Below are 20,525 nucleotides of genomic sequence, written 5' to 3' on the forward strand. Positions count from 1 at the left end.
AATACGGAGTGTCCCGTGACCAAGCCGAAGATGTACCTCTTCCGCATCGGATGCTGTATGGGAAGAGGCGTAAAAGAGTACTGCGTCATTTAAGACCACGGGTAATCTGATCCAACATAAGAGTTACCACATCCGTAGTACATCGGAGGGCCATAAATCCAAATTGTCGACGGTGATGAGGGAATAATGCTGTTAGGCATCGGTGGACCATACGTTCGGCCACCTTAAGCAAGACTGATAGTAATGTCACTGGACGATAACTATCAGTACGGCTGGGGTCCTTACCCGGTTTAGGGATAGGGGCCGTCACCCCTATTTTCCATTGCGGAGGAAGCTCTCCAGATGCAAAGGAAGTATTTATCATTCTCCGAAGCATGTTTCGAGCAACAGGGCCAAGATGATGGAGAAAATCATTCATAATACCATCAGGCCCAGGTGCTGTTCCCAGAGGAGCATCATGGATGGCCAAATCCAATTCATAAGGAGTATACGGACAATCCATGTCACAAAGAGCACCACAACAGTCTTGTCGTATTGGTGGGGTATTTGTGAGTAAAGCACCTGAGGCCTGTACAAACTGGCGAACAAGTAGGTTGGCTTTTTGGCAGGGGAGCGTACAGGTACGATCATTAAGTGATCGGAGAACCACTGTAGAAAGTGGGCGAGGAGGCGATGCCGCCAATCCTCTTAAATAACGCCAACTGGGGGGTGGACAAGGCCCCGAGTTTTTGAGCGCGGGATTCCATAAGTATTTGGATCCCTCGACGAAAAGCTGAGTTTCGTCGATCCTTGGCCCGGATGAATGCGTTCCAAAGCATGTCACCATGTGGGGTGACAAGGTGAGCCTGAAACGCGTACTTAGCCTGTTGAGATGCCAGATCCATATCGTCCGTCCAAATCGTACGAGGGTTGTCACGGCTGCCCTTAGGAATAGTTTGTTTTACCGCACGCAGGATGCCACGATAGACCGAATGCCATGTAGTAGCATTTGCTGACGCCGAGTCGCACTTCGAAGTGAAGTTGGGCCGATCAGCCTTTCGGAGAGCATACGTTGCAGATTTGCGGCGCGGGAATGTATTAGTCACGCTAGGTTCGCCTTCACCTATCGCAAGGGAGTAACTGATCAAACTGTGATCAGAATCCATATACGGTGTAGGTAACCAATTGTCAACAGTCACCGAACGTGAGAAAGTCACATCAGGTAACGAGCTATCAGTTCCATTGGCTCGTGTTGCCAGCAAAGGGTTCTTTACCACTTCAAATCCAAGATAACCAAAGTTGTTGCAAAGTCTTCTCCTTCTTTGGAAGCAGGCAAACGGCTGTCCCAGATATCATGGTGTAAGTTAGCATCGCCAGCCACAAGCGCATGTGGATCAAGACGACGAACAATACTTATCAAATGGGATATACGTGCCATTGCGGGGGGTGGGTTGTAAAAAGTCACCACAGACAATGGGGGACTTGCTGGAGCAAATACGCGGATGGCGATGGTCTCTAAGCAGTCGGTACAAGGTAGTGAAACCTGTTCACATTGGAGTCCATGGCGCACTAGAATAGCGAAGCCACCGCCTCTACCCTTACGGGGGTGATGGAAATCACAATACCCTAGAATTTTCGTTGCCGTCGTACTCTGGTTCTTCGTCTCCTGGAGAAGGACAATGTCCGGTAGAAATGCTGAAAGACGGTGGTTAAGAGCCGCCTTTTTTAATGGTGAAAGGCCGGCGATGTTCAGTTGCCAACAAATAAGGCGTCCATTAGCATCGGGGACAGGGTTCTTCTGGACGTCGCCAGACTGAGTAATATCAACAAATTTGCCATCGCGAGATTTTTTTTTTTTTTTTTTTTTTTTTTTTTTTTTTTTTTTTTTTAAGAGGGGTGTGTGTGGGGGTGGGGATGGTAGCAGTCCTTGTTCTTGTTGTTTATTTTATTTTTTTTTATCTATTTCTGTGTGTGTGGTATCTTCTCTACTCCAGTGCTTTATTATTATTATTATTATTATTATTATTATTATTATTATTATTATTATTTCCTGTTGTTGTTGCTGCGGTGGGTGTAGGAAGTGCTAGCAGGTGATGGACTTCGCGGCCCTCCCGCACGATGGCGAGTCGTTCCGCGCGCGCCACAGCGAGTGCCTCGACGTGGGCGTCCTGCGGCTGGCGGCGGCGCTGCGGGCGGCGGAGGTGAACGGCGGGGCGGAGGCGGAGGCGGAGGCGGGGGAAATCCTCGCGGCCCTCCCGTCCCCCGTCGCCGCTCGCCTCGCGGAGGTCGCCGCCCGCCTCCCCGAGTGGACCCGCAAGCGCCGGGCGGAGGCGGCGGAACGGCGGGCAGCGGCGGAGGCGGCGAGGCGACGACTTGAAGGACTGCGGGAGGCAACAGAGCGGGCAGCCACGGAGGCAGCAGGACTCTCTGAACGCATCAGCGCAGCGAACAGTGAGAATAGGCGCGAGGAGCGGTTAGATGCCGAGCGTAGACGAGAGAGAAGGCGGGAACAGCAAGATATCCAAAGGCAGATTGAAAAGAAGGAGCTTCAACTTCGAAGGGAGACAATGGAGCACGATAGGCTCAGTAAAATGCTCAACAAGGTTAGAAAGTAGGTGTAGGAAACGGAATGCACCTGTATCAAACACACACCAGAAAACGTAGATTGTATACAGATAGACTCACACAGTAATAGACAACAACAACAACAAAAAAAAAAACAATTATTTCTTGTATTGAGTTACTATTTATTTAAAAAAAAAAGAAGAATTACGAACAAATACCGGGAAAAGAAAGTAGTTTTATTCTCCTTATCGTACTGTAATTTCCGCTCTCTTTTTATAATTAAAAAAAATTTTTTTTTATTTTATTTTTTTTTTCTTTTTGTGCGTTTGGATCTAAGGAAAGACTCATTTTGAAAAGGAAGTAACACAAAGTGATCTTTTCACACCATCATGCTGCTGTGTTTCATTTCTGGTGAGCATTCGTCAATGTCAATGGGGTGAGAGGAAGTGTAATATGTTTGCTAGTACACTCATATATTTTGACTCTCATATTGCAGAATATTCCTTGCATTCTGCTTTAGCAAACTCCCCGTGTCACCGTATTTCTCTCTGGTCGTGATTTTGGTATATGACAGCCGGAAGAAGAAGACTACATTCATTACTCTTTTTCTCTCCCACTTTCAATAGCTTCTGCTTCTTGCACGACAGAAAGTTTAATAAGAGGTATATGATTTCTGTAGAAGAGGAATTAACTACCCCTATTAAAATGTATAAGGGTGTTTGGTCATCAGGGGGGTAAACCATATTCTTCTAACTCTTAATGGGGAAATTCTTATTGGTTTGATTTTTATTTTGGAAAGGTGGAATGTGGTGTCGAGAGTGTAAAGGATGGAAAGAGAACAGTCTGGGTTTACGTTTATTAGTACAAAAGTATTTATTATCATTATGTCTAAATGACTCGTCAGAAAAAAAAAAAAGGTGAGGTTTTTCAAAAAGTCTATCTAACCCATCTCTCTTCGAATCGCAAGGTAAATGAGCTAAAAGGATTCTTTAATAAGTTCACTTTTCCCTACTACTTAATAATGATCACAGAGGTAGTGAATGGAGATGTTGGATCTATATTTATGAAGGTTGATTTCAGTAAATGTGTCAATAAAGAAAACAAGAAAGAATAAAAAAAAATGGTGAATATTTCCTTTCTCTTCTTATCCTTTTGTTAAGGAGAGTGAAAGGAAAGATTAGTTCTGATACCCTTAAAAGAGTACGAACAGATAATAATAATAATAATAATAATAATAATAATAATAATAATAAAACAGATTAAAAGAAGAATAAAAAAAAAATAGAGAGAGACATAAAGGGATTATGTCGCCAAAGGAAAATGATAAACATGATGAGATGATAGATGAGATGAGACGACTTCAAGTAAGTGATGATACTTCACAAGAGTTGATTGTTATTCAACATGTTCCTCTTGACAGGGAAAACATTGTCCGTGGAATTTTAGATATGACGCTGAATGCATATGCTAAACAACGCAAGCAGTACCATATATCGAATATTTCTGGCAAGGCTGCGTTAAACGAGGCAGGGGATAAACTATTATTTTTTAATATAATGCAGAATGTTATCACTTTAATGGGAGAAAATAATAAACTTTTTCTAAAGGAGGAATTTGAAGTAAATAAAAAAAGAAAAACCCGTGCTGATCTTGTTTTAATGGATGAAAATAATAAGAACATTCTTCTTATTATAGAGATGAAGACTGTTCAGATTCAGTATCTTATTCCTCTTCGAAATGACTCTGATATCACTCACTCCGAAAAAGTTGTGCGTCGAGTTATTGAAGAGGAGTTTGTAAAGAAAGAATGTGGTCCCGATTGGAACGAATTAAAATCATTTCATCGTGTTGAAAAGTATTGTAAAATTTATCAACAAGATGTTCAATCAAATAACAGTACTGGTTCTGACTTAAATGGTTCTCCAAGAGGACGTTCGATTGATGTGATCTTTCGTGAGGCACGGGAACAGCTTCAAGGATATTGTGAAGATGCTAAAAAAGAATATTCTGGAGTAGATGAGGCGATTAAAATGGTTTTATGCACAGTTGGGCCTTTTATTTACAAGGTGTACATCTAAATATCCTTTACCAGATCTATGTTGATATATATATATATATATATATATTATTTTTTTTTTGTTGTTGTTACCCTTTCCTTTATAGCATTAGGAAGGGTGGGTGAGTTGACTACTTCTGCACTCTTTTTAATTTGGGTAAAGGGTATATTCTGTTTTTTTTTTCTTTTTTGTTGTTGTTGTTCTCCCTCTATGCTTATATAGTTACATTATTTGTTTCATTTTATTTCTCTTTCTCTTTCTTTTTTTATGTTTGTGTTTGTACATCTGTGTCTATGTATGTGTGTGTGTGTTACCATGTTGCATTCTATTTTTTTTTTTTTTTTTTTTTTTTTTTTTTTTTTCTTTGTAGATTGTTAGTGTAAACGAGGGATATTGAAACAATAGATTAAAAAATAAAGAGACACAGTTCTTTTTAATATGGCGCTATCTAAACAAGATCCGCGCTTGGCCTTTTACTGTGAAAAACATGATGATATATCACACCTCACGAGACGATATGTTTTACTTTTTTATTATGAAGATCATTCCATTGAAATGCGAGAAATGCCAAATAATGTTTTACACCTAAAACGGACACCCTTTCCACATTTGAAAAAAGATGATTTTAACATTGGTTCCGTATTAACAATATTTGGTGGAATAGTAACACTTACTGCATATGCGGATGAGGTGACACGAGAATTATGCGAAAGGAAAAGTGAATCTACTGTAATACTTTTGGGTGAGTCTCTTCTCTCACAGATGGGGCGATGTTTAGCCATTCTCACAGAAGAATGTGGATTCACCATTTCCGCTATGCAAATGACTTGGACAATGGAGGATGCGGTAGCCAATTATGGTTTACCGGCAGAACTCGTTGGTGGTCGTGTTGTTGTGGTAAGATGTGCCCGCACAGACGCTATTCAAAAAGGTTTAGATTATGTGAATCGTGTTCCTGGTGCACATGCTGCACATAATGAGGAAGAGGCAAAACGATGGAATCAGTTATTGGAAGAAGCCAGTAAACAACCTGTTGCTATTTTCAATGACTATCGTTCTTCTGTTATAATTGTTAAACCGCATGCTCTAAGGAAAAAAGCAGGTGGAAGTATTATTCAGCATTTATTGGATGTAACTAGATTAGAGTTAACAGCTCTAATGCTTGTTAATCTCTCATCTCGTGTAGTAGATGAGTTCTTGCAACCATACAAAGGAGTACTTCCTGATTTTGTTGAAACAGCATCTGCATTAACTGGACCTGTTTGGATTCTTCAATTGGTATCTTTGAATGATGATGTTGTTGATGTCATTTCCACTGTACGTGAGGTCTGTGGTCCATTTGATCCTTTTATCGCAAAGGAATTGAGACCAAAAACAATTCGTGCTATTTTTGGTGTAAATCGTGCAGAGAACGCTGTTCATTGTTGTGACCTCCCTGATGAAGGACCACTCTACGCTGACTTTTTCTTCAAGAGAAATGTACAGGAAGCTTGATATTTCTTTTTTTTCTTTCTTTCTTTCTTTCTTTCTTTGTGAATTCTCTTCAGAAATGTATACCTCGTCTTTTATATGTGGTGAGATGGGAGTAGTGAAGTGAACTCATTTTTTTTTTTTTTTTCAATGATTATTTGTCAAAATAATGGTGTTTCAGTTATTGTTTTCTGGAGTTTTGGGTGTGAGTTTTATTTTATCTTACTTTCTTGGATATATAAAAGTAGTTAAAATAAAGTTCACTGTTGTTGTGTTTTTGTTAGTGTTGTTTTTCCGTGGTAAATATCATTGAAAATATATACACAAAAACACTTTGGAAGCCTTGATTGTTTTTTTTTTCTCTCTTGTTAGACTTTATTGCACTGTTGGAAGTATTGATTTTCCTCCAAAAATCGGGTTTTTGTGTGACATTTGAAAGAGGGGAGAAAAAAGTAATCGTTTTGAAAATGCACTGAGAAATGATTTTGTGAAAATTTCTTTTTGAGGGTGCACGTTTGACAAATGGTTATACGTAAAGAGTTGAAAAATTTTTTTTTCTTTTTGAAAAAGTGATCCATAAAAAAAGAAAAAAAAAAAGAAAGAAAGTGAGGAAAGAAACAGAAAAAGAAAGCTGCACTGATATGTATACGTTCGTCTGTATAAGACGTCATTATGTTTATGTTGCTATGCAAGAGCACACAGAGGGGCTTTGTTGTTCTTTTTTTTTATATTGATGTGTTGCCTTTTGCCGCTTATCTATTGAGGAAATGATTCTGTTTCTCATACCTAATGGATATACTCTTTTTTTTTTTCTACAATAAACTTTTCTCTTGCTTTTGTATATATATATATATTTACTTTACCTTAGCTCAAAGGAGAATACAATGAGCTATAGTGATACGATAGGTGATAAGGATATACTCCGGCGAAAGACACCAACGAACCCAAAATACAGTTATGTAAAGCCAGTTGTGGAGTCTGGTCTCACGGCAGAGTTGGCGCAGTTTATTAAGCAAACAACAGCTTCTACACAACGCCTCCCAGGTGAACCTTTTCTACGTGTCCGGCCCAAGTTGTTGGGAGATTACATAAACCTTTTAAAGGAGTTAAAAGAGAGGGAACAGTGTGATGAAAACGGTGGTTTTGTGCACCCAATGGATGAGTACCGTCCACCGGAGTTAAAACCCAGTAAAGAGTATTTAATACTTGACGTGCGTTCAGAGGATGAGTATAAGGAATGTCATATTGAGGGTGCACTACACTATCCTAAACGAAGAATGGTACATGCAACTAATCCGTTTATTCCTGAAATGCTTGCCTTTAAAAATAAAGAGAATAAATTAATTGTGGTGTATGATTTGGAAGAAGATTTAACAGTGGGACAAAAGGTAGGCACCATTCTTTTTGAAAAAGGTATTGATAACATCGCAGTACTTTCTGGTGGATTGAGGGAATTTGTGCAGGATTACCCCACCTTGATTGTGGGTGAATCTCCTGTTCCTATTGTACCACGTGATAAACGTCTGCAGAAACGAGCGGATGCGATTTCAGCATCACGTACCGAAACAAGCCGTAGTTATTTCACACACAAACCGAAGAGCTTGTCTAATAGTCTGGCAAAGGCAAGGCAACGCTGAGAAGGTGAAAGAAAAAAGAAAATAAATAAAAGTGTGTGCATCAACCATAAAAAAAAAAAAAGAAAAAATCGATGTTTCAGAGAAAAAAAAAAAGAAAAAAAAAGTATTTATATAATTTAATGCTTTACTTTTTTTTTTGTATTTTTCATTTCAATAGAACGTGAAAGATGTTTAAAGGGGGTACTCCCAGGTTTCAACTTTTATACAATATATTTGTGTCTGTGTGTTGAAATTAGAGGGGGGCAATATATAGAGAAATAGAGAAATAAGGTGTGTGTGGGTGTGTGTGTGTGTGTGTGAGAGAGAGAGAGAGAGAGAGAGAGTCTGTTTACGATAAGACCCACAAGTTTCTATTACTGTCATTTGCATTTTTTTTTTTTTTTGTGAGTTAATTATAACTCACAAGATGTATTAAAATGGAAATTTTCTTCTTTGACTCTCTTTTATTTCCTTTAACCGCTGTATTCTTCTATTTATTGCTTTCTTTTTTTTTATCTCTTTTTTATTATTATTCCTTTATGACGCTGTTTTTTTTTTTTTTTTTTTTTCAATATTGAGGGGGTGGCTTTAGTAGAATGATGTCAGATATAGATGATGCTCGGGACATGCTAATTGATGCCGGTAGATCCCGCAAACGAACATTACAAACACCATCATTTTACAATAATATTCCCCATGATGATATTTGTAATGAGGAAGAGCGAGAAGGCAATAATAACAGTATCAACAATAATAACAATCTTGGTATGCCAGCATATGAACAAGTAGATGCAGAAAAGTGGTCTAAACCAAATGGAGCTACTCCACCACGACGAAAGACGGGACCAAAAGTGGCCCAAACACGTGTTACCGTAGGAATGCGGTTAAAACGATGGATTATAACCGGTCGTATTGGGGCTGGTTCCTTTGGTGAAACATTTACGGCTGTAGAGGCAAATAAAGAAGGAGAAGGTGATGGAGAAGGAGAAACAGCAGAAGATGTTCTTGTACCTTCCCATGATGGTACATTGGTTACTTCTGGTAAACAAGAAGTGTGTATAAAGGTTGAACAAGACGATAAAAACGTTCTTCGTGTTGAGGCCGCCGCTCTCAAGAAGATGCAGCCCTGTTCTCAGGTAGTACGCTATTTAGGAAGTGGAAGTACAGGAGGTTTAAATTTTTTAGTAATGCAACGACTTGGATCGAATTTAGCAGAACTACGACGTGGTACTCAATCTGGGACATTTAGTACATATACAACTCTTAGGGTTGGTATATCGTGTCTTAAAGCTATACAAGGTATACATGACCTGGGGCTAGTACATCGTGATATTAAACCTTCTAATTTTGTTATTGGTTTAGGAGGATCTTCTGATCCACGCGTGTGTTATTTAATTGATTTTGGTTTGGCTCGTCGTTATCGTCGTGTGAATGGTGAAGTACGTCCTCCACGTGAAAATGCAGGTTTTCGTGGTACAAGCCGATATGCTTCCCTGGCTTCCCATCATCAGCAGGAACTAGGTCGTGTAGATGATATATGGAGTCTTTTATTTATGCTTATAGAATTTGCAACAGGTACTTTACCATGGCGTAAATATAAAGAAAAAGAAGATATTGGTCGTTGTAAAGAAGAAGTTATTGGTCCTGGACTTGTTCAAAATTTACCGAGAGAATTTCGTCCATTTTTAGCACATTTACAAACTCTACGATATGAGGATGAACCAAGTTATGATTTTCTTCTCTCTCTCATGGAACGAGCTATTGAACGTCGTGGGTATCCACCTAATAAGCATTTAGATTGGGAACCTGAAGAAGAATCAGGAAATCATGTAGATCCTCATGATGATTCAAGTTTAGCTATTTGTGTCAGTAAACGTAGTGGAGGTGGTGGTGGAGGAGGTGAAGGTGTTTCTGTTGATAAAACTCCAATTAAATCAGTAACTGCTGAAAATCCTTCGTTAGAACCTCTTGTACGACCAACGGTTCCTGCTCCAGTAGCAGTAAATATGGATATTAGTGCACCTGTTTCTGCAGTTCATTTAATGCGACCATCACTCTGTTCAGAGGATGAGGAAGAACGGTGTAGTCGTGTAAGAGTAAGTGACGTAAATCTTTCCTCTGCAATGCCTAAAATAGACACTTCGAATCATGATACTCCTTTCTTAGTGAAGACAGATAAAAATTCTAATACAAAAACGGCTTCGCATGTGCACCATGTGCCTTCAACTCCTTTAAACCAAAAATTTGGAAAATCTATTTCTGAAGAACAATATATAAATAGCGGTATCCATAATCAGGTTCCCGCTATTACCAAGGAAGATCAAATTTCTGTGGAGGATTCTGAATTAGTAGACATTGGTATTGGTTTCTCACCACGTGAAGGGGATGGTTCTGTAGCAAATGGTAAACCAAAAAATGGAGATATCTCACCACCTCCAGAATGGTTAATGGATACAATGAAACCACAACACGGGCCAGAATCACCAGACCAGAATCAAGGAAAAGAACAACAAACTGTTGAAATTGGGAAGAAAAGGGTTTCCTTTGCCCTAAATGTAGATGTTGCTGATGAAGCAGCGAGGGGTGCGCCGAAAACCCGAAAAGAATCGAAACAGGAGAAAAAAAAAGCTAAGTGTAAATGTAACATCATGTAAGCGTGTGTGAGATGGGGAAGGGAGAGAGAGAGAGAGAGAGAGTGGTGGTCTCTTCATTTGTATTATCAAAAATATAGATAGGGAAAGCAATTAAAAAAAAAAAAAAGAGGCATAATTGAGGAGAACCGGTAGGTAAGGGGTATATATATATATATATGTTTTAAAGTTTTCCCAGTTTTTTTTTTTTTCCTTCATTGAGGTTATAGAAGTGACGTTTTTAGTGTTGTTGTGTTTGCAGTATTACCCTTGTGGTGATGTTGCATGGTCGTTGTTGTTGTTGTCGTTGTTGTTTTGTTTTGTTTTGTTTTGTTTTTTTTGTACAGTTTACCGTGTAGTTTGATGTGGCCTTGCGTTTTTTTTTTTTTTTTTTTTTTTTGTTTTTGTTTTTCCTTTCCACAAAAGTAACGAAAATAAGGGTTTTACCATTTACTGTGTGCCCCTTTTTTTTTATCTTTATTACTATTTTTTTTTTTGCTGTTTGATTTTTGCTAATATTATCTCCTATCATTACTATTTTTGATGTATTTCCCAACTTTTTTTTCTTATGATACCCCTTAGGTGTGTGCGTGTTTTCACTAAGGTGTATATACATAGATATAGATATATATATATGTATATACTGACTCACATATACGAGTAACGATAATAATAGAGAAGAGATCATTAACGGTAGGTGGATTTAATTTCTTTAGTGCTTGAGGGTCTTTGAAACAATTCATGTCGGACGTTGATCAGTTAATTGATGAGCTCTTTCCTACAGGGAAAAAGGGTCTTGGCATGGACGCCAAAAAAACTCGGGAGTTGGAAAAAGTAAGACCTTCACATTCAGATTGGGATTCAAGTGATGATGAAGCAATTGAAAAGGGTACAAAAGGGCGTGCAACGCAATTTCCCGTTTCAGTAAGCAAAAACACTGATTCCGTTTCAAAAATATCATCCAAAAATTATTTTGATGATAGTGATGATAATAACTCTGAAGGTAGTGTTGTAAAGTCTGGTTTTACCGTTCCATTTCCTTTATTCCCAAATAATATCGGTAGGGAGTGTAAGGGAAGGTGTCTCGTAACAAACATGGGAGCAAAAAATATTTTTCACCCTAGCATTTCTCAGTTATTGCTTGTTGCAGAAGGTAAATATAATGCTCGATCAACGCAAAAACAGTTGTTTGAACGTAAAGGGGCTTTTCATGCATATAATCCTGAAGTTGGTAATGGGGCCTCTGATAGATATTCTCACGATGATAATAGTGGTGGTTGCCCATTTATTATGTGCTGCAAGTGTAACTATGCTGTAATACGTCTTCAAGGGGCAGCATGGCAAGATCGAAATGGAACAATAGATCTCTATTTAACCGTTAGAAATTATTATCCAGATTGGAGCCGTTTAGCCAGTTCCTATCCTGTTGGACAGAAAACAAATGGAGTACAGAATAGGGTATTATGTGCAAGTAGTAACTCTGCTGCATATTGCTGTCAATGTTCCTGGCTTTCTGTGAAGAGTCCTAGGGAAATGATAGAAACTCTTTTGGTACATCATGCGGGATTTGTAGGAAGAGAAGATTCTTGCTGTTTTGCCACACAGTTGCCTCTATTGCAGGGAGAGAAACGAAGACCACCTCTTTGGGTGTGTAGGGGACATTTACCACAATTTTAAGAAATTAATGTGTAGAGGATTTTGATCTTTTTTTTTCGTGTAATTTTTGGTTTTTGTTTCAGAGGTATCATTCACTTAAAGCTGATGTTATTATCAGATAATTTCTCTCTTTCTTTCTCTTTTTTTTTTCTTCTTGTGTGTGTGTGTGTATATGTGTTTTCATGAAGCTGCAATTGGAAATAGAAGTGTTTATGGATTTCCTCATAGTGTAAATATGATTTGTTTATTTATTTAATTGATTAATTAATGAATTTTTATTTAATTTAATTTTATTTTTTCCTTCTGTTATATCTTTTTTATTTTTTTTTTTGTGTTTTAAAGGGTTATAGTATATTAACAAATGCCTCCCAAGAAGAAGAGTTCTAAAAAGAAGGATATCTTACCCGATCCCAACACTCTTGAGGATGGACAGTGTAACTACTATATAGGTTCCTGGTCTCATTACCAGAGCATTGATGCCATCTCCGATATTGCACAAAACGTAGTGGAAAAACACACAGCGGCTGATGGGGAAGTGATGCCGTTGCCAACCACTGTTGTTCTTATCCCTGCTTGTTCACTTGGTGATCCATGTGCACACTATGATGTATCGGTTGCTGATAAGATGCATATTGAGAGTGTTCCTCTTACGTCTATGAAAACTCTCGATGCAGCACAAACAGAAGTAAAGGAAGTTCAAGAAGAGGAATTGGATCGTGATAAGAAACCCTCTGAGGAAAAGGATAAAGTTGAAGAACAACCATCCTCAATGAAAGAGGATGTTGGTGCTTCTTCAGTTACACACGATGTAATTATACGTGGAACAATACATATTGATGGTATTCTAACACGAATTGTGGTTAAACCAGATTTACCAGAAGAGCCTGTTGCTCCACAGACCAAGAAAAAAGGTGCGAAACGCAGAAAGAGTACTAAACTTTTGGAAGAAGAACAAAGACTTCTTGAAGAGCAAAGAAAAATATATGAAGAGAAAGTTAATGCTGCTATTGCTGCAGCTCATGAAGAAGAAGAACATCGCATGCAATTTGCCCATCCTGATAGATGGTCTCATGTTGTTTTCGCTAATATGACTTTTGAGGGAACCGTTATAGTTTCTCACGCCCATGTAACCTTTCAGAATTGTTGCTTTGCTGCAAATAGTCCAGATTCAACACAGTTACTTGTTGCACAATATTGTAAGGTGGAATGTGTTCGATGTACCTTTGAGCGTCCAAGAAAATGTGCACTCTATGGATTTCCTATGGCAGAATTGAAACTGCAAAAGTGTTTATTTACTGGTTCCATGCAGACCTTTTCAAATGAGAATGAAAACGTGGATTCTGCTCGTGAAAAGCGTCCTGATGCTGTTGGATTACATACGGATAAGTGTAAAGTTCAACTGGAGGGATGTCGATTCAAAGATTTGGGTACTGGAATTATTTTTCGAGGCACTTTCCCAACTGGAAATTCTGAAAATCCTGTTATGGTTGTTAAAAAATGTGAGGTGAAAAATATTTTTGGTACAGGTGTTGTTTTAGATAATGTACGTAAAGTAGAAATTGTACACTGTAAATTTGAAGACTGTGGTTACTACGCCTTGGATTGTGTAAAAGGTCAATCTATTCATGTCTTTCAAAACGCTTTTAGTTCAGAGGTACGTGTTCAGAGTAAGGCGCAAGTTAGATTTCTGCACAACAAAACTGCGACAGTTCCATTGTCGTTAAAAGAGGTTGAAAATCCCAACTTGGAACCGATATATTGAAAAGTTGAGATAATATGTAAATAGAGATAAGGGACGGTAGCGAGGTGCTCGTTTTCTTTGCTTCCTCCTTGAGCACTACATATTTTTTATGCCGCTTTATTATTGGGGATGTAGAGGTGAATGAAGTTTTTCTTTTTTTCTTTTTTTTTTTTTTTATGCGTGTTTAAAAACCTTGCAAGGAAGAGAAGAAAAGAAAAGGAAAGAAAAAAACAAAAAGAAAAGAAAAGAACTCACAAATAGAGCGAAACAGAAGAAAAAAAAAAAAAGCTTTGGAGTGAAAGAAGGTGTGTTACAGAGAACCATGTATAGCTGTTGAACCGCCAACCCTCAATAGCAACGGCTGCGTTCGCATTATCTGGGTTTCATGAAGGGGGATTTGCGGCCTAAATATGCAGTGTTGGGAGAAAGAGGTTTCAGAAGTGAGGACCAAATTCTATTATTACCACTTTGTTTTTTTTTTCTTGTTTTTTCTTTCCTCAAAAAATTTCTCATGTCTTTCATATATTTTTTCATTTTGCATGTGCGTCCATTTCTATCTTGGTGTATGTTTTTTTTTTTTTTTTTTTTTTTTTTTTTTTTTTTTTTTTTTTTTTTCATTTTTTTTTTATTTGTTTTATCTAATTTATATAGAGGGGCATGGTTTTTGGTGTGGCAATATATTAGGGCACTGATACGATTGTCTGGTAATGTTTAGTAAGCCCAATGGGACTGTGATTGCAGCCGTTACGGCGGCGGCAGCGGTGGGTGTCCTTTGTCCACTGTTGTTGATACGATTTCTGAATGCTGGTGCTGACAAGAAGAAGGAGGGAAGTAATTATCCTCATGGGAAAAGGGAGAAACGGGTGATTCGTTCTGTGGAGTCAATAGAACATCGCCCCTTTACAAGGGAGGATCTCGCTGAACATGATGGAGTGAAAAAAAATTCTATTTACGTCAGTCTCAAATTAGTAGTTTATGAAGTGGCTCCACAATTCTATGGCCCAGGGCAACCATATCACCTTTACGCTGGGCGTGAAATATCACGTTCTCTTGCTAAATCAGATTTAACGGGTAAGGAGTTGGATAAGGATTGGGTACCGGGCAGCAGTGAAGAGGAGCTACAGCAGTTGGACCAATGGATAGAAAAATTCAAGGCAAAATATCCTGTGGTGGGCTGGTATGTTCCAGATGAGAAATTTTACAGTGTTTAGTTGGTAAATGAGAAATCGACAGTGATGCTACAATGCTGTTTTTCTTTCTTTCTTTCCATCTCTTTATTCCTATCTGTGGAGAGAGAGAGAGAGAGAGAGAGAGAGAGAGAGAGAGAGAGGTGGGAGGAAAGAAGAAGAGTACCTGTTCAATGTAAAGATGATGGGTGGGGTGGAAAGTGGAATCATGTGAATTTGCACATTGTTTCGTTATTTCTCTTTGTCTGTCAAATAAGTGGTAAGAAAGAGGATATATATATTTTTTTTTTACTACATCTATGAAATTTCATAAATTCTATCATATGAAAGATGTTCGTTACATATATTCTTATTATTATTAATTATTATTATTATTATTATTATTATTATTATTATTATTATTAAAGATGGATAAGTAAGGAATGTGAGTAATTTCACTTTTTTTTTTTTGACAGTAAGGTTGAGTGTCGTTGTAGAAAACGTAAGAAATAAAAAAAAAACACTGTAAGAGGATATGACAGTGGGTTCACTAAGGCAGAACGAACTATTATAACTCACACTATTTGCAGTTTGATCTTTCTCTGTGTTTCTATCGTCATGCCAACTTAAGATACTTACATGAGGTATGTAATTCATTTCTTTTTTTTTTTTCTTTTTTCTTTCTCTGTTTTTGGGGTATGGTGACTTTCTGTACTCTCACTCCTAATAATACTCTCTCTCTCATATTTGTGTGAGCTCTGAAGTGCAGGGAGCGTGCACGCATTTACAGGTACACGTGGTGAGACAGGCAAAAGTAGTAGAAGGATACAGATAAATTAAAACAAAGAGAAAGAAAAAAAAAAAATAGTTTTCGCTAAAATCACAAGGAAACAAGGGTCTATTGGACTGTCAAAAAAAGAAAAAAGAAAAAAAAAAGAGAAAGGAAAAAAAAAAAAAAAAGTTTAGCCACGTGTAAATCCGTCCCGTATACTCTTTAAACAACGATAACCATTGAAAAACACAAAGAAGAAGAGAAGGAAAGACCATTAGCGATACGGAATACAGTCACAATATACGCAATTGATCATATTTCCCTCCTTTTTTTTCCTGTCCAGTTTCGTTCCCTTATAGGAACGAAATAAACTTCATGCAGGCACAGAAATTGCCAGCTAACGCAAACCCTAACCCTAACGTTAAAGTGGAGAGTAATAGAACACAAAATGAGTCTATATGCAAAGACAAATCTCATGAGCAGCATTTGCTCTTTAAAAGAGACTGGTATACTACTGGTGCAACCTTTTTTGCAGGAGGATTTGCTGGAGCTTGTAGTCGTACACTGACTGCACCACTAGATCGTATTAAGATAATTGTCCAGGAAGGTCATTTGGTTACTGGTTCAGAAAAACGAATACCTACTTTTAGATCATCCCGGTTGATTCATGTATTCAACTTGATTAGAGCTGATGGTGGTTGGCGCTCCTTTTGGCGTGGAAATGGAATTAACTGTCTGAAAGCAGGTCCTGAATTTGCATTTGTTTTTACCCTTCGTCGCTATTTTCTTTCCCTATATGAGGATGGAGTGGAAGAGGAACAGCGACGAATGCTACAGCGGGAAGAAGAGGATGCAAATGGTACTCCCACAAATGTGAACCGGCCACCTATCTCTGTACTCCCTGCCCCGCTGAACGCATACGGTAACCTTATCGATGTTCCTCGCATCTTTGTTAACTTCTGCATTGGCGCCTGGGCGGGTTTTGGTGCCCAATTAGCGCTCTACCCACTAGAAGTCGTCAAGACACGCATTGCCGTATCAAAGACGACGGAGTTCCGCGGTGGTATTCGCCAAGTCGTTGCTGAAACATATCAACAAGGCGGTATTAGAGAGTTCTACCGCGGACTCACACCAAACATGGTGGGTGTCTTTCTCTACCGCGGTCTTGAAGTGGGCGTCTATTCAACAGCACAGCAACAAATCATGATGTACCGCATGCGGCGGTATGGTATGAGCCGCCATGATGCTTCTCTCTCTTCTGCAGAGACTGCAGGCGTCGGTATGGTCGCTTCTATACTCGCACAGACTGTGTCATATCCCCTCAACGTTGTTCGCACACGATTACAGACACAGGGAATCAACGGCCGAGCGATAAAATACACGGGGATGATTGATTGCTTCGTAAAGATGGTCCGAACAAAAGGACCAGCTTCACTTTTCTCTGGTATAACAGCAAACTATCTTAAAGCGGTACCTGCGAGTTCGTGTATGTTTGTTGTATTTGAAGGTGTGCAGAAAATACTTGTGGGGGATGATTGATCTCCTTTTTTTTTTTTTCTTCTCTTCATGCCCCCCATCCCTCTGCGTATTTGTGTGTTTGTGTGTGTGTGTTTGTTTGTTTGTGTGTTTTTGCCGCCTGCGTGCGTATAATTGTGTTTTAGAATTCGGGTGATCTTGTGTCGACAAGGACGTCGAAAAAAAAAAAAAAGAAAAAAAGAATACGAATGAAAGGGGAAAAAAATATTAACTCTCAGAGCGAATAGATGAAAGGGGAAAAGAAAAAAAAAAAAAAGGAAATGAGAAGATAAGAAGGTTGAAAGTTTGTGTGTGTGTGTGTGTGTGTGCTCACACTATAGGATTTGATTACTGCAAAAATGGCAGTCAAGAGAGAAACTTGCAGCTTGTTCTGTTCTTTTATGAAACTGCTGCTATCATTCTTATTATTTCTGGTTCTTTGCCACTCCCACATTTCTCTTGTTTTTTTTTTATTCTTTCTTTCTTCTTGTTGTTCGTGATGATGGTGGTGACGATGGTGGTGTTTTTTTTTTTTTTCTATTTATATATTTAGCTTTGCAGGTTTATTCGCAACACTCCTATCTGTTTTTATTGCTTTTTTTTTCACCTCTTTGAAGCTGCGGCTAATGTGAATGCAACGATAATATATGGAGGAGAATGGCAAACAACACAAAAATACATACATACGCACATTCACGAATACACACATATACACATGTAAAAAAATGTGTGTGTGTGTGTGTTCTTATATCCATATCTTTATGTGCAGAGAGCAAATAAAGTAGGAACGGGTACAAAAGGAAAAGAGAAAAAAAAATAAGAAGTGAAATTCGCTTAATGTTGAACTTCTCTTTTTTACTGTTTCACACCATGTCAGTCAGAATGAATTTCACTCCTTTTTTTCGTTATTTGATTATGTTAGTAAAGAAAGAAAGTAATTATTACGCGCATAATATCACTGTTTCTCGCTCTGTGTCTGTGTGTGTGTGTTTGCTGTTGTGTGTCTTTGTTTTTCATTTTTTTTTTCTTCTCTTCTTTCTTTTTTGTATTTATTTCTTTCTCTTTATAGAAATCTTTATTGCCAAAACAAACTGGCAACAGCAGCACTAGCAAGAACAAGAGCAAGAACAAGAACGCCAACTACAGCTACAACTACTGAAGCAGCCTAGTTATCACCTCTATCAGTGTTCTGGAAGATAAATATTTAAGGGGTAACTAAAGAGAAGGTATTTTTGTTTTTTTCTGACGTGGTTGTGATCTTGTTCTTATTCCTATTATTATTGTTTTCTGTTTTGCTGTTTGTAGAATACTGGAGAAAACAATAATAACGAAAAGCAAGAACGTGTGAGGCAAAAAAAAAAAAAGAAAAAACAGTGGATCAAAAAGAAAAAAAAAAAGAAAAAAGAAAAAAAGTGGACGACGCAGAGCCCACTCTACTATTACACCCCGCTCTCACATCAAAAACAAAAACAAAAAAAAAACGTAGTGGTAAAGAAAGGTTCCCTGGTGGTGGGATTCTAAAAAAAGGAAGAAAAAATAAATAAATAATAATAAAGCCCTCTGGGTGAAATCTCGCAAAAGGAACTAACGGTGTTAGGAACACTCTTTCATGTCTGGGCGGAATCCCACTCCGGAAGGCTCCGCTGAAGAGCGTGTGTGGTCGGAGAACTCCCCCGTGCAGGCGGCGGGGAATCAAGCGGCGTGTGTGGACCCGGTGGCCCCCCCGGCGGCGGAGGAGGAACTCGCCGCGGAGGCGATCATCCGCGTGGACGGGCCGTGCGAGAACCTCCCGCAGCTGCGGCCGCACGAACTGAAGATCATTGGCCGCTGCGTGACGTTTCAGGGGGAGACCATTGTGGATGGAGAACGGGTGCTGCTGTACTACGAGGGATTGGTGGGAATGATAACGAAGGATACCGTGATGTTATTGCATGTGAATCGTTTTACAAACGAGGATTTTCAAAAGTATCAGGAAAAATTGCTTAAAGCAGCACAGGAACAAACACGGCGTAGAAGAAATCAAGAAGAAAACGCCGATTATAATCAAGGAAATGGAGGTCAAAATACACAAGAATCTCAAGGTGGTGAAGATGCTTTGGAAGCTGGTGAAAATACTAGTGGTAGCTCTAACGATAACGAAATGAGCGGTATTAGCTGTTTTCTTCCAGGGGGACAAGAATCACGAGAAGTAAGGGAAGAAACTTCAGCTGTTGATGTTTATTCGCAACGCCATGGTCGTCAATTAGGATCTGGAACTCTTGGTCCTGTACCATTTATGACTTTCTCACGTCGTCGTATTCATGGTGTGGTGTTTGGACGGGATCCACACAGCAGTTTTTATTCCCTTTTTCGTGATCCTTCAAAGCGACATTTTGATATGCAGTGTCTACGCATGTTCGTTAGACGTTACTTGGTACATAGTTCTCAGGGAAACAATCCACGCAGTATAAATCTTCGTCCTTTTGTTGCTTGGAGGTGTAACTGTAAAGATATCGATAATGAACTCCTTCTTGATGTTGCTAAGGAAGAATTGGCCCACCTTGTAAAAACCGAACGAGAAATAGTAAAGTATGCTGAAAGAGCGGCAAATAACAGACGAAGTATTCTACAATTTTATCAGCCCCCACCAGGATTATTTAGTGGTACAGGCATTCTATTTCTTACACGAATACCCGTTCAAACCTTTTGTCTCGCTATAATAGAATTGCTTGTAACACTTATGTTACTTGGATTTTCAGCTTATTCTTTTGTGGCGGCACCTAATGGTATTGTAGATGGTTACATTAGAGATTACACATTTCCTGTAACATTTGCTGGTATAGCTAGCCTTTTTGCGAGTGGATTGACAGCATTTCATTCCCTCAAAATGCGTCTACCGCTAACCGTTACTTTATACGGTACTTTGCGAATTGTGACAGCGACAATTGGTATTGGGCTCAATATGATGGTGTTGATTTTAGTTGGAGGGGCAGTCTCCTTTACACATATACGTAGTTACCTGAACAGAATAGCAGTTATATCAAGTGAATTATGCGTTTACTACGCACAGCATAACTGCTCTGGTTTTGGTGAAGTGTGTGACCCAGCGAATACGGCTCCTTTGTGTATGTGGGATACTTGCCCTATATTGCGGGAAAACACCTGTACTCAACCGTTATCCGCTAGTTTTACACGTGTTTTCATTCCTATTGTAGTGCTTTCTATGGTTTTAGTCGTATTGTTTTTGATTGATCACTTTATGCATTTTCGGTTGGTGCAAATTTCAAGACAGTTGTTGGCGCAGTTGTAGATGGGTGGGATAGGGGTACCTAGTATATGTATGTACATACATATTTATATATACATAGTTTAAACTAAA

At 38.8% G+C, this 20,525-nt stretch overlaps 12 protein-coding genes across 12 annotated transcripts; 10 read left to right on the forward strand and 2 right to left on the reverse strand.

Moving 5' to 3' along the window:
- Window positions 1–85: 85 nt before the first annotated feature.
- TM35_000015720 (uncharacterized protein) lies at window positions 86–502 on the reverse strand (the record flags this gene model as incomplete). Its single annotated transcript, XM_029021253.1, has 1 exon — window positions 86–502. One exon carries the CDS (start codon window positions 500–502, stop codon window positions 86–88), a length of 417 nt encoding a protein of 138 aa, XP_028887761.1.
- A 127-nt stretch (window positions 503–629) lies between these two features.
- Window positions 630–1,145, reverse strand: TM35_000015730 (uncharacterized protein; the record flags this gene model as incomplete). The annotated part of the gene is made up of 1 exon (XM_029021254.1): window positions 630–1,145. The coding sequence occupies one exon, from the start codon at window positions 1,143–1,145 to the stop codon at window positions 630–632; it is 516 nt and encodes a 171-aa protein (XP_028887762.1).
- A 927-nt stretch (window positions 1,146–2,072) lies between these two features.
- On the forward strand, window positions 2,073–2,594 carry TM35_000015740 (uncharacterized protein; the record flags this gene model as incomplete). Its single annotated transcript, XM_029021255.1, has 1 exon — window positions 2,073–2,594. One exon carries the CDS (start codon window positions 2,073–2,075, stop codon window positions 2,592–2,594), a length of 522 nt encoding a protein of 173 aa, XP_028887763.1.
- Window positions 2,595–3,848: 1,254 nt separating this feature from the next.
- On the forward strand, window positions 3,849–4,622 carry TM35_000015750 (uncharacterized protein; the record flags this gene model as incomplete). Its single annotated transcript, XM_029021256.1, has 1 exon — window positions 3,849–4,622. One exon carries the CDS (start codon window positions 3,849–3,851, stop codon window positions 4,620–4,622), a length of 774 nt encoding a protein of 257 aa, XP_028887764.1.
- A 417-nt stretch (window positions 4,623–5,039) lies between these two features.
- Window positions 5,040–6,095, forward strand: TM35_000015760 (putative nucleoside diphosphate kinase; the record flags this gene model as incomplete). Its single annotated transcript, XM_029021257.1, has 1 exon — window positions 5,040–6,095. One exon carries the CDS (start codon window positions 5,040–5,042, stop codon window positions 6,093–6,095), a length of 1,056 nt encoding a protein of 351 aa, XP_028887765.1.
- Window positions 6,096–6,955: 860 nt separating this feature from the next.
- Window positions 6,956–7,708, forward strand: TM35_000015770 (testis specific, 14; the record flags this gene model as incomplete). Its single annotated transcript, XM_029021258.1, has 1 exon — window positions 6,956–7,708. One exon carries the CDS (start codon window positions 6,956–6,958, stop codon window positions 7,706–7,708), a length of 753 nt encoding a protein of 250 aa, XP_028887766.1.
- A 575-nt stretch (window positions 7,709–8,283) lies between these two features.
- On the forward strand, window positions 8,284–10,341 carry TM35_000015780 (protein kinase; the record flags this gene model as incomplete). The annotated part of the gene is made up of 1 exon (XM_029021259.1): window positions 8,284–10,341. One exon carries the CDS (start codon window positions 8,284–8,286, stop codon window positions 10,339–10,341), a length of 2,058 nt encoding a protein of 685 aa, XP_028887767.1.
- A 717-nt stretch (window positions 10,342–11,058) lies between these two features.
- On the forward strand, window positions 11,059–11,994 carry TM35_000015790 (uncharacterized protein; the record flags this gene model as incomplete). Its single annotated transcript, XM_029021260.1, has 1 exon — window positions 11,059–11,994. One exon carries the CDS (start codon window positions 11,059–11,061, stop codon window positions 11,992–11,994), a length of 936 nt encoding a protein of 311 aa, XP_028887768.1.
- Window positions 11,995–12,334: 340 nt separating this feature from the next.
- TM35_000015800 (uncharacterized protein) lies at window positions 12,335–13,735 on the forward strand (the record flags this gene model as incomplete). The annotated part of the gene is made up of 1 exon (XM_029021261.1): window positions 12,335–13,735. The coding sequence occupies one exon, from the start codon at window positions 12,335–12,337 to the stop codon at window positions 13,733–13,735; it is 1,401 nt and encodes a 466-aa protein (XP_028887769.1).
- A 686-nt stretch (window positions 13,736–14,421) lies between these two features.
- On the forward strand, window positions 14,422–14,925 carry TM35_000015810 (uncharacterized protein; the record flags this gene model as incomplete). Its single annotated transcript, XM_029021262.1, has 1 exon — window positions 14,422–14,925. One exon carries the CDS (start codon window positions 14,422–14,424, stop codon window positions 14,923–14,925), a length of 504 nt encoding a protein of 167 aa, XP_028887770.1.
- A 1,102-nt stretch (window positions 14,926–16,027) lies between these two features.
- On the forward strand, window positions 16,028–17,191 carry TM35_000015820 (putative ADP,ATP carrier protein 1, mitochondrial precursor, putative,ADP/ATP translocase 1; the record flags this gene model as incomplete). The annotated part of the gene is made up of 1 exon (XM_029021263.1): window positions 16,028–17,191. The coding sequence occupies one exon, from the start codon at window positions 16,028–16,030 to the stop codon at window positions 17,189–17,191; it is 1,164 nt and encodes a 387-aa protein (XP_028887771.1).
- Window positions 17,192–18,776: 1,585 nt separating this feature from the next.
- TM35_000015830 (uncharacterized protein) lies at window positions 18,777–20,456 on the forward strand (the record flags this gene model as incomplete). Its single annotated transcript, XM_029021264.1, has 1 exon — window positions 18,777–20,456. One exon carries the CDS (start codon window positions 18,777–18,779, stop codon window positions 20,454–20,456), a length of 1,680 nt encoding a protein of 559 aa, XP_028887772.1.
- Window positions 20,457–20,525: the final 69 nt, after the last annotated feature.

Source organism: Trypanosoma theileri (assembly GCF_002087225.1).
Source record: "Trypanosoma theileri isolate Edinburgh chromosome Unknown TM35_Tth_1_V1, whole genome shotgun sequence".
NCBI lineage: Eukaryota > Euglenozoa > Kinetoplastea > Trypanosomatida > Trypanosomatidae > Trypanosoma > Trypanosoma theileri.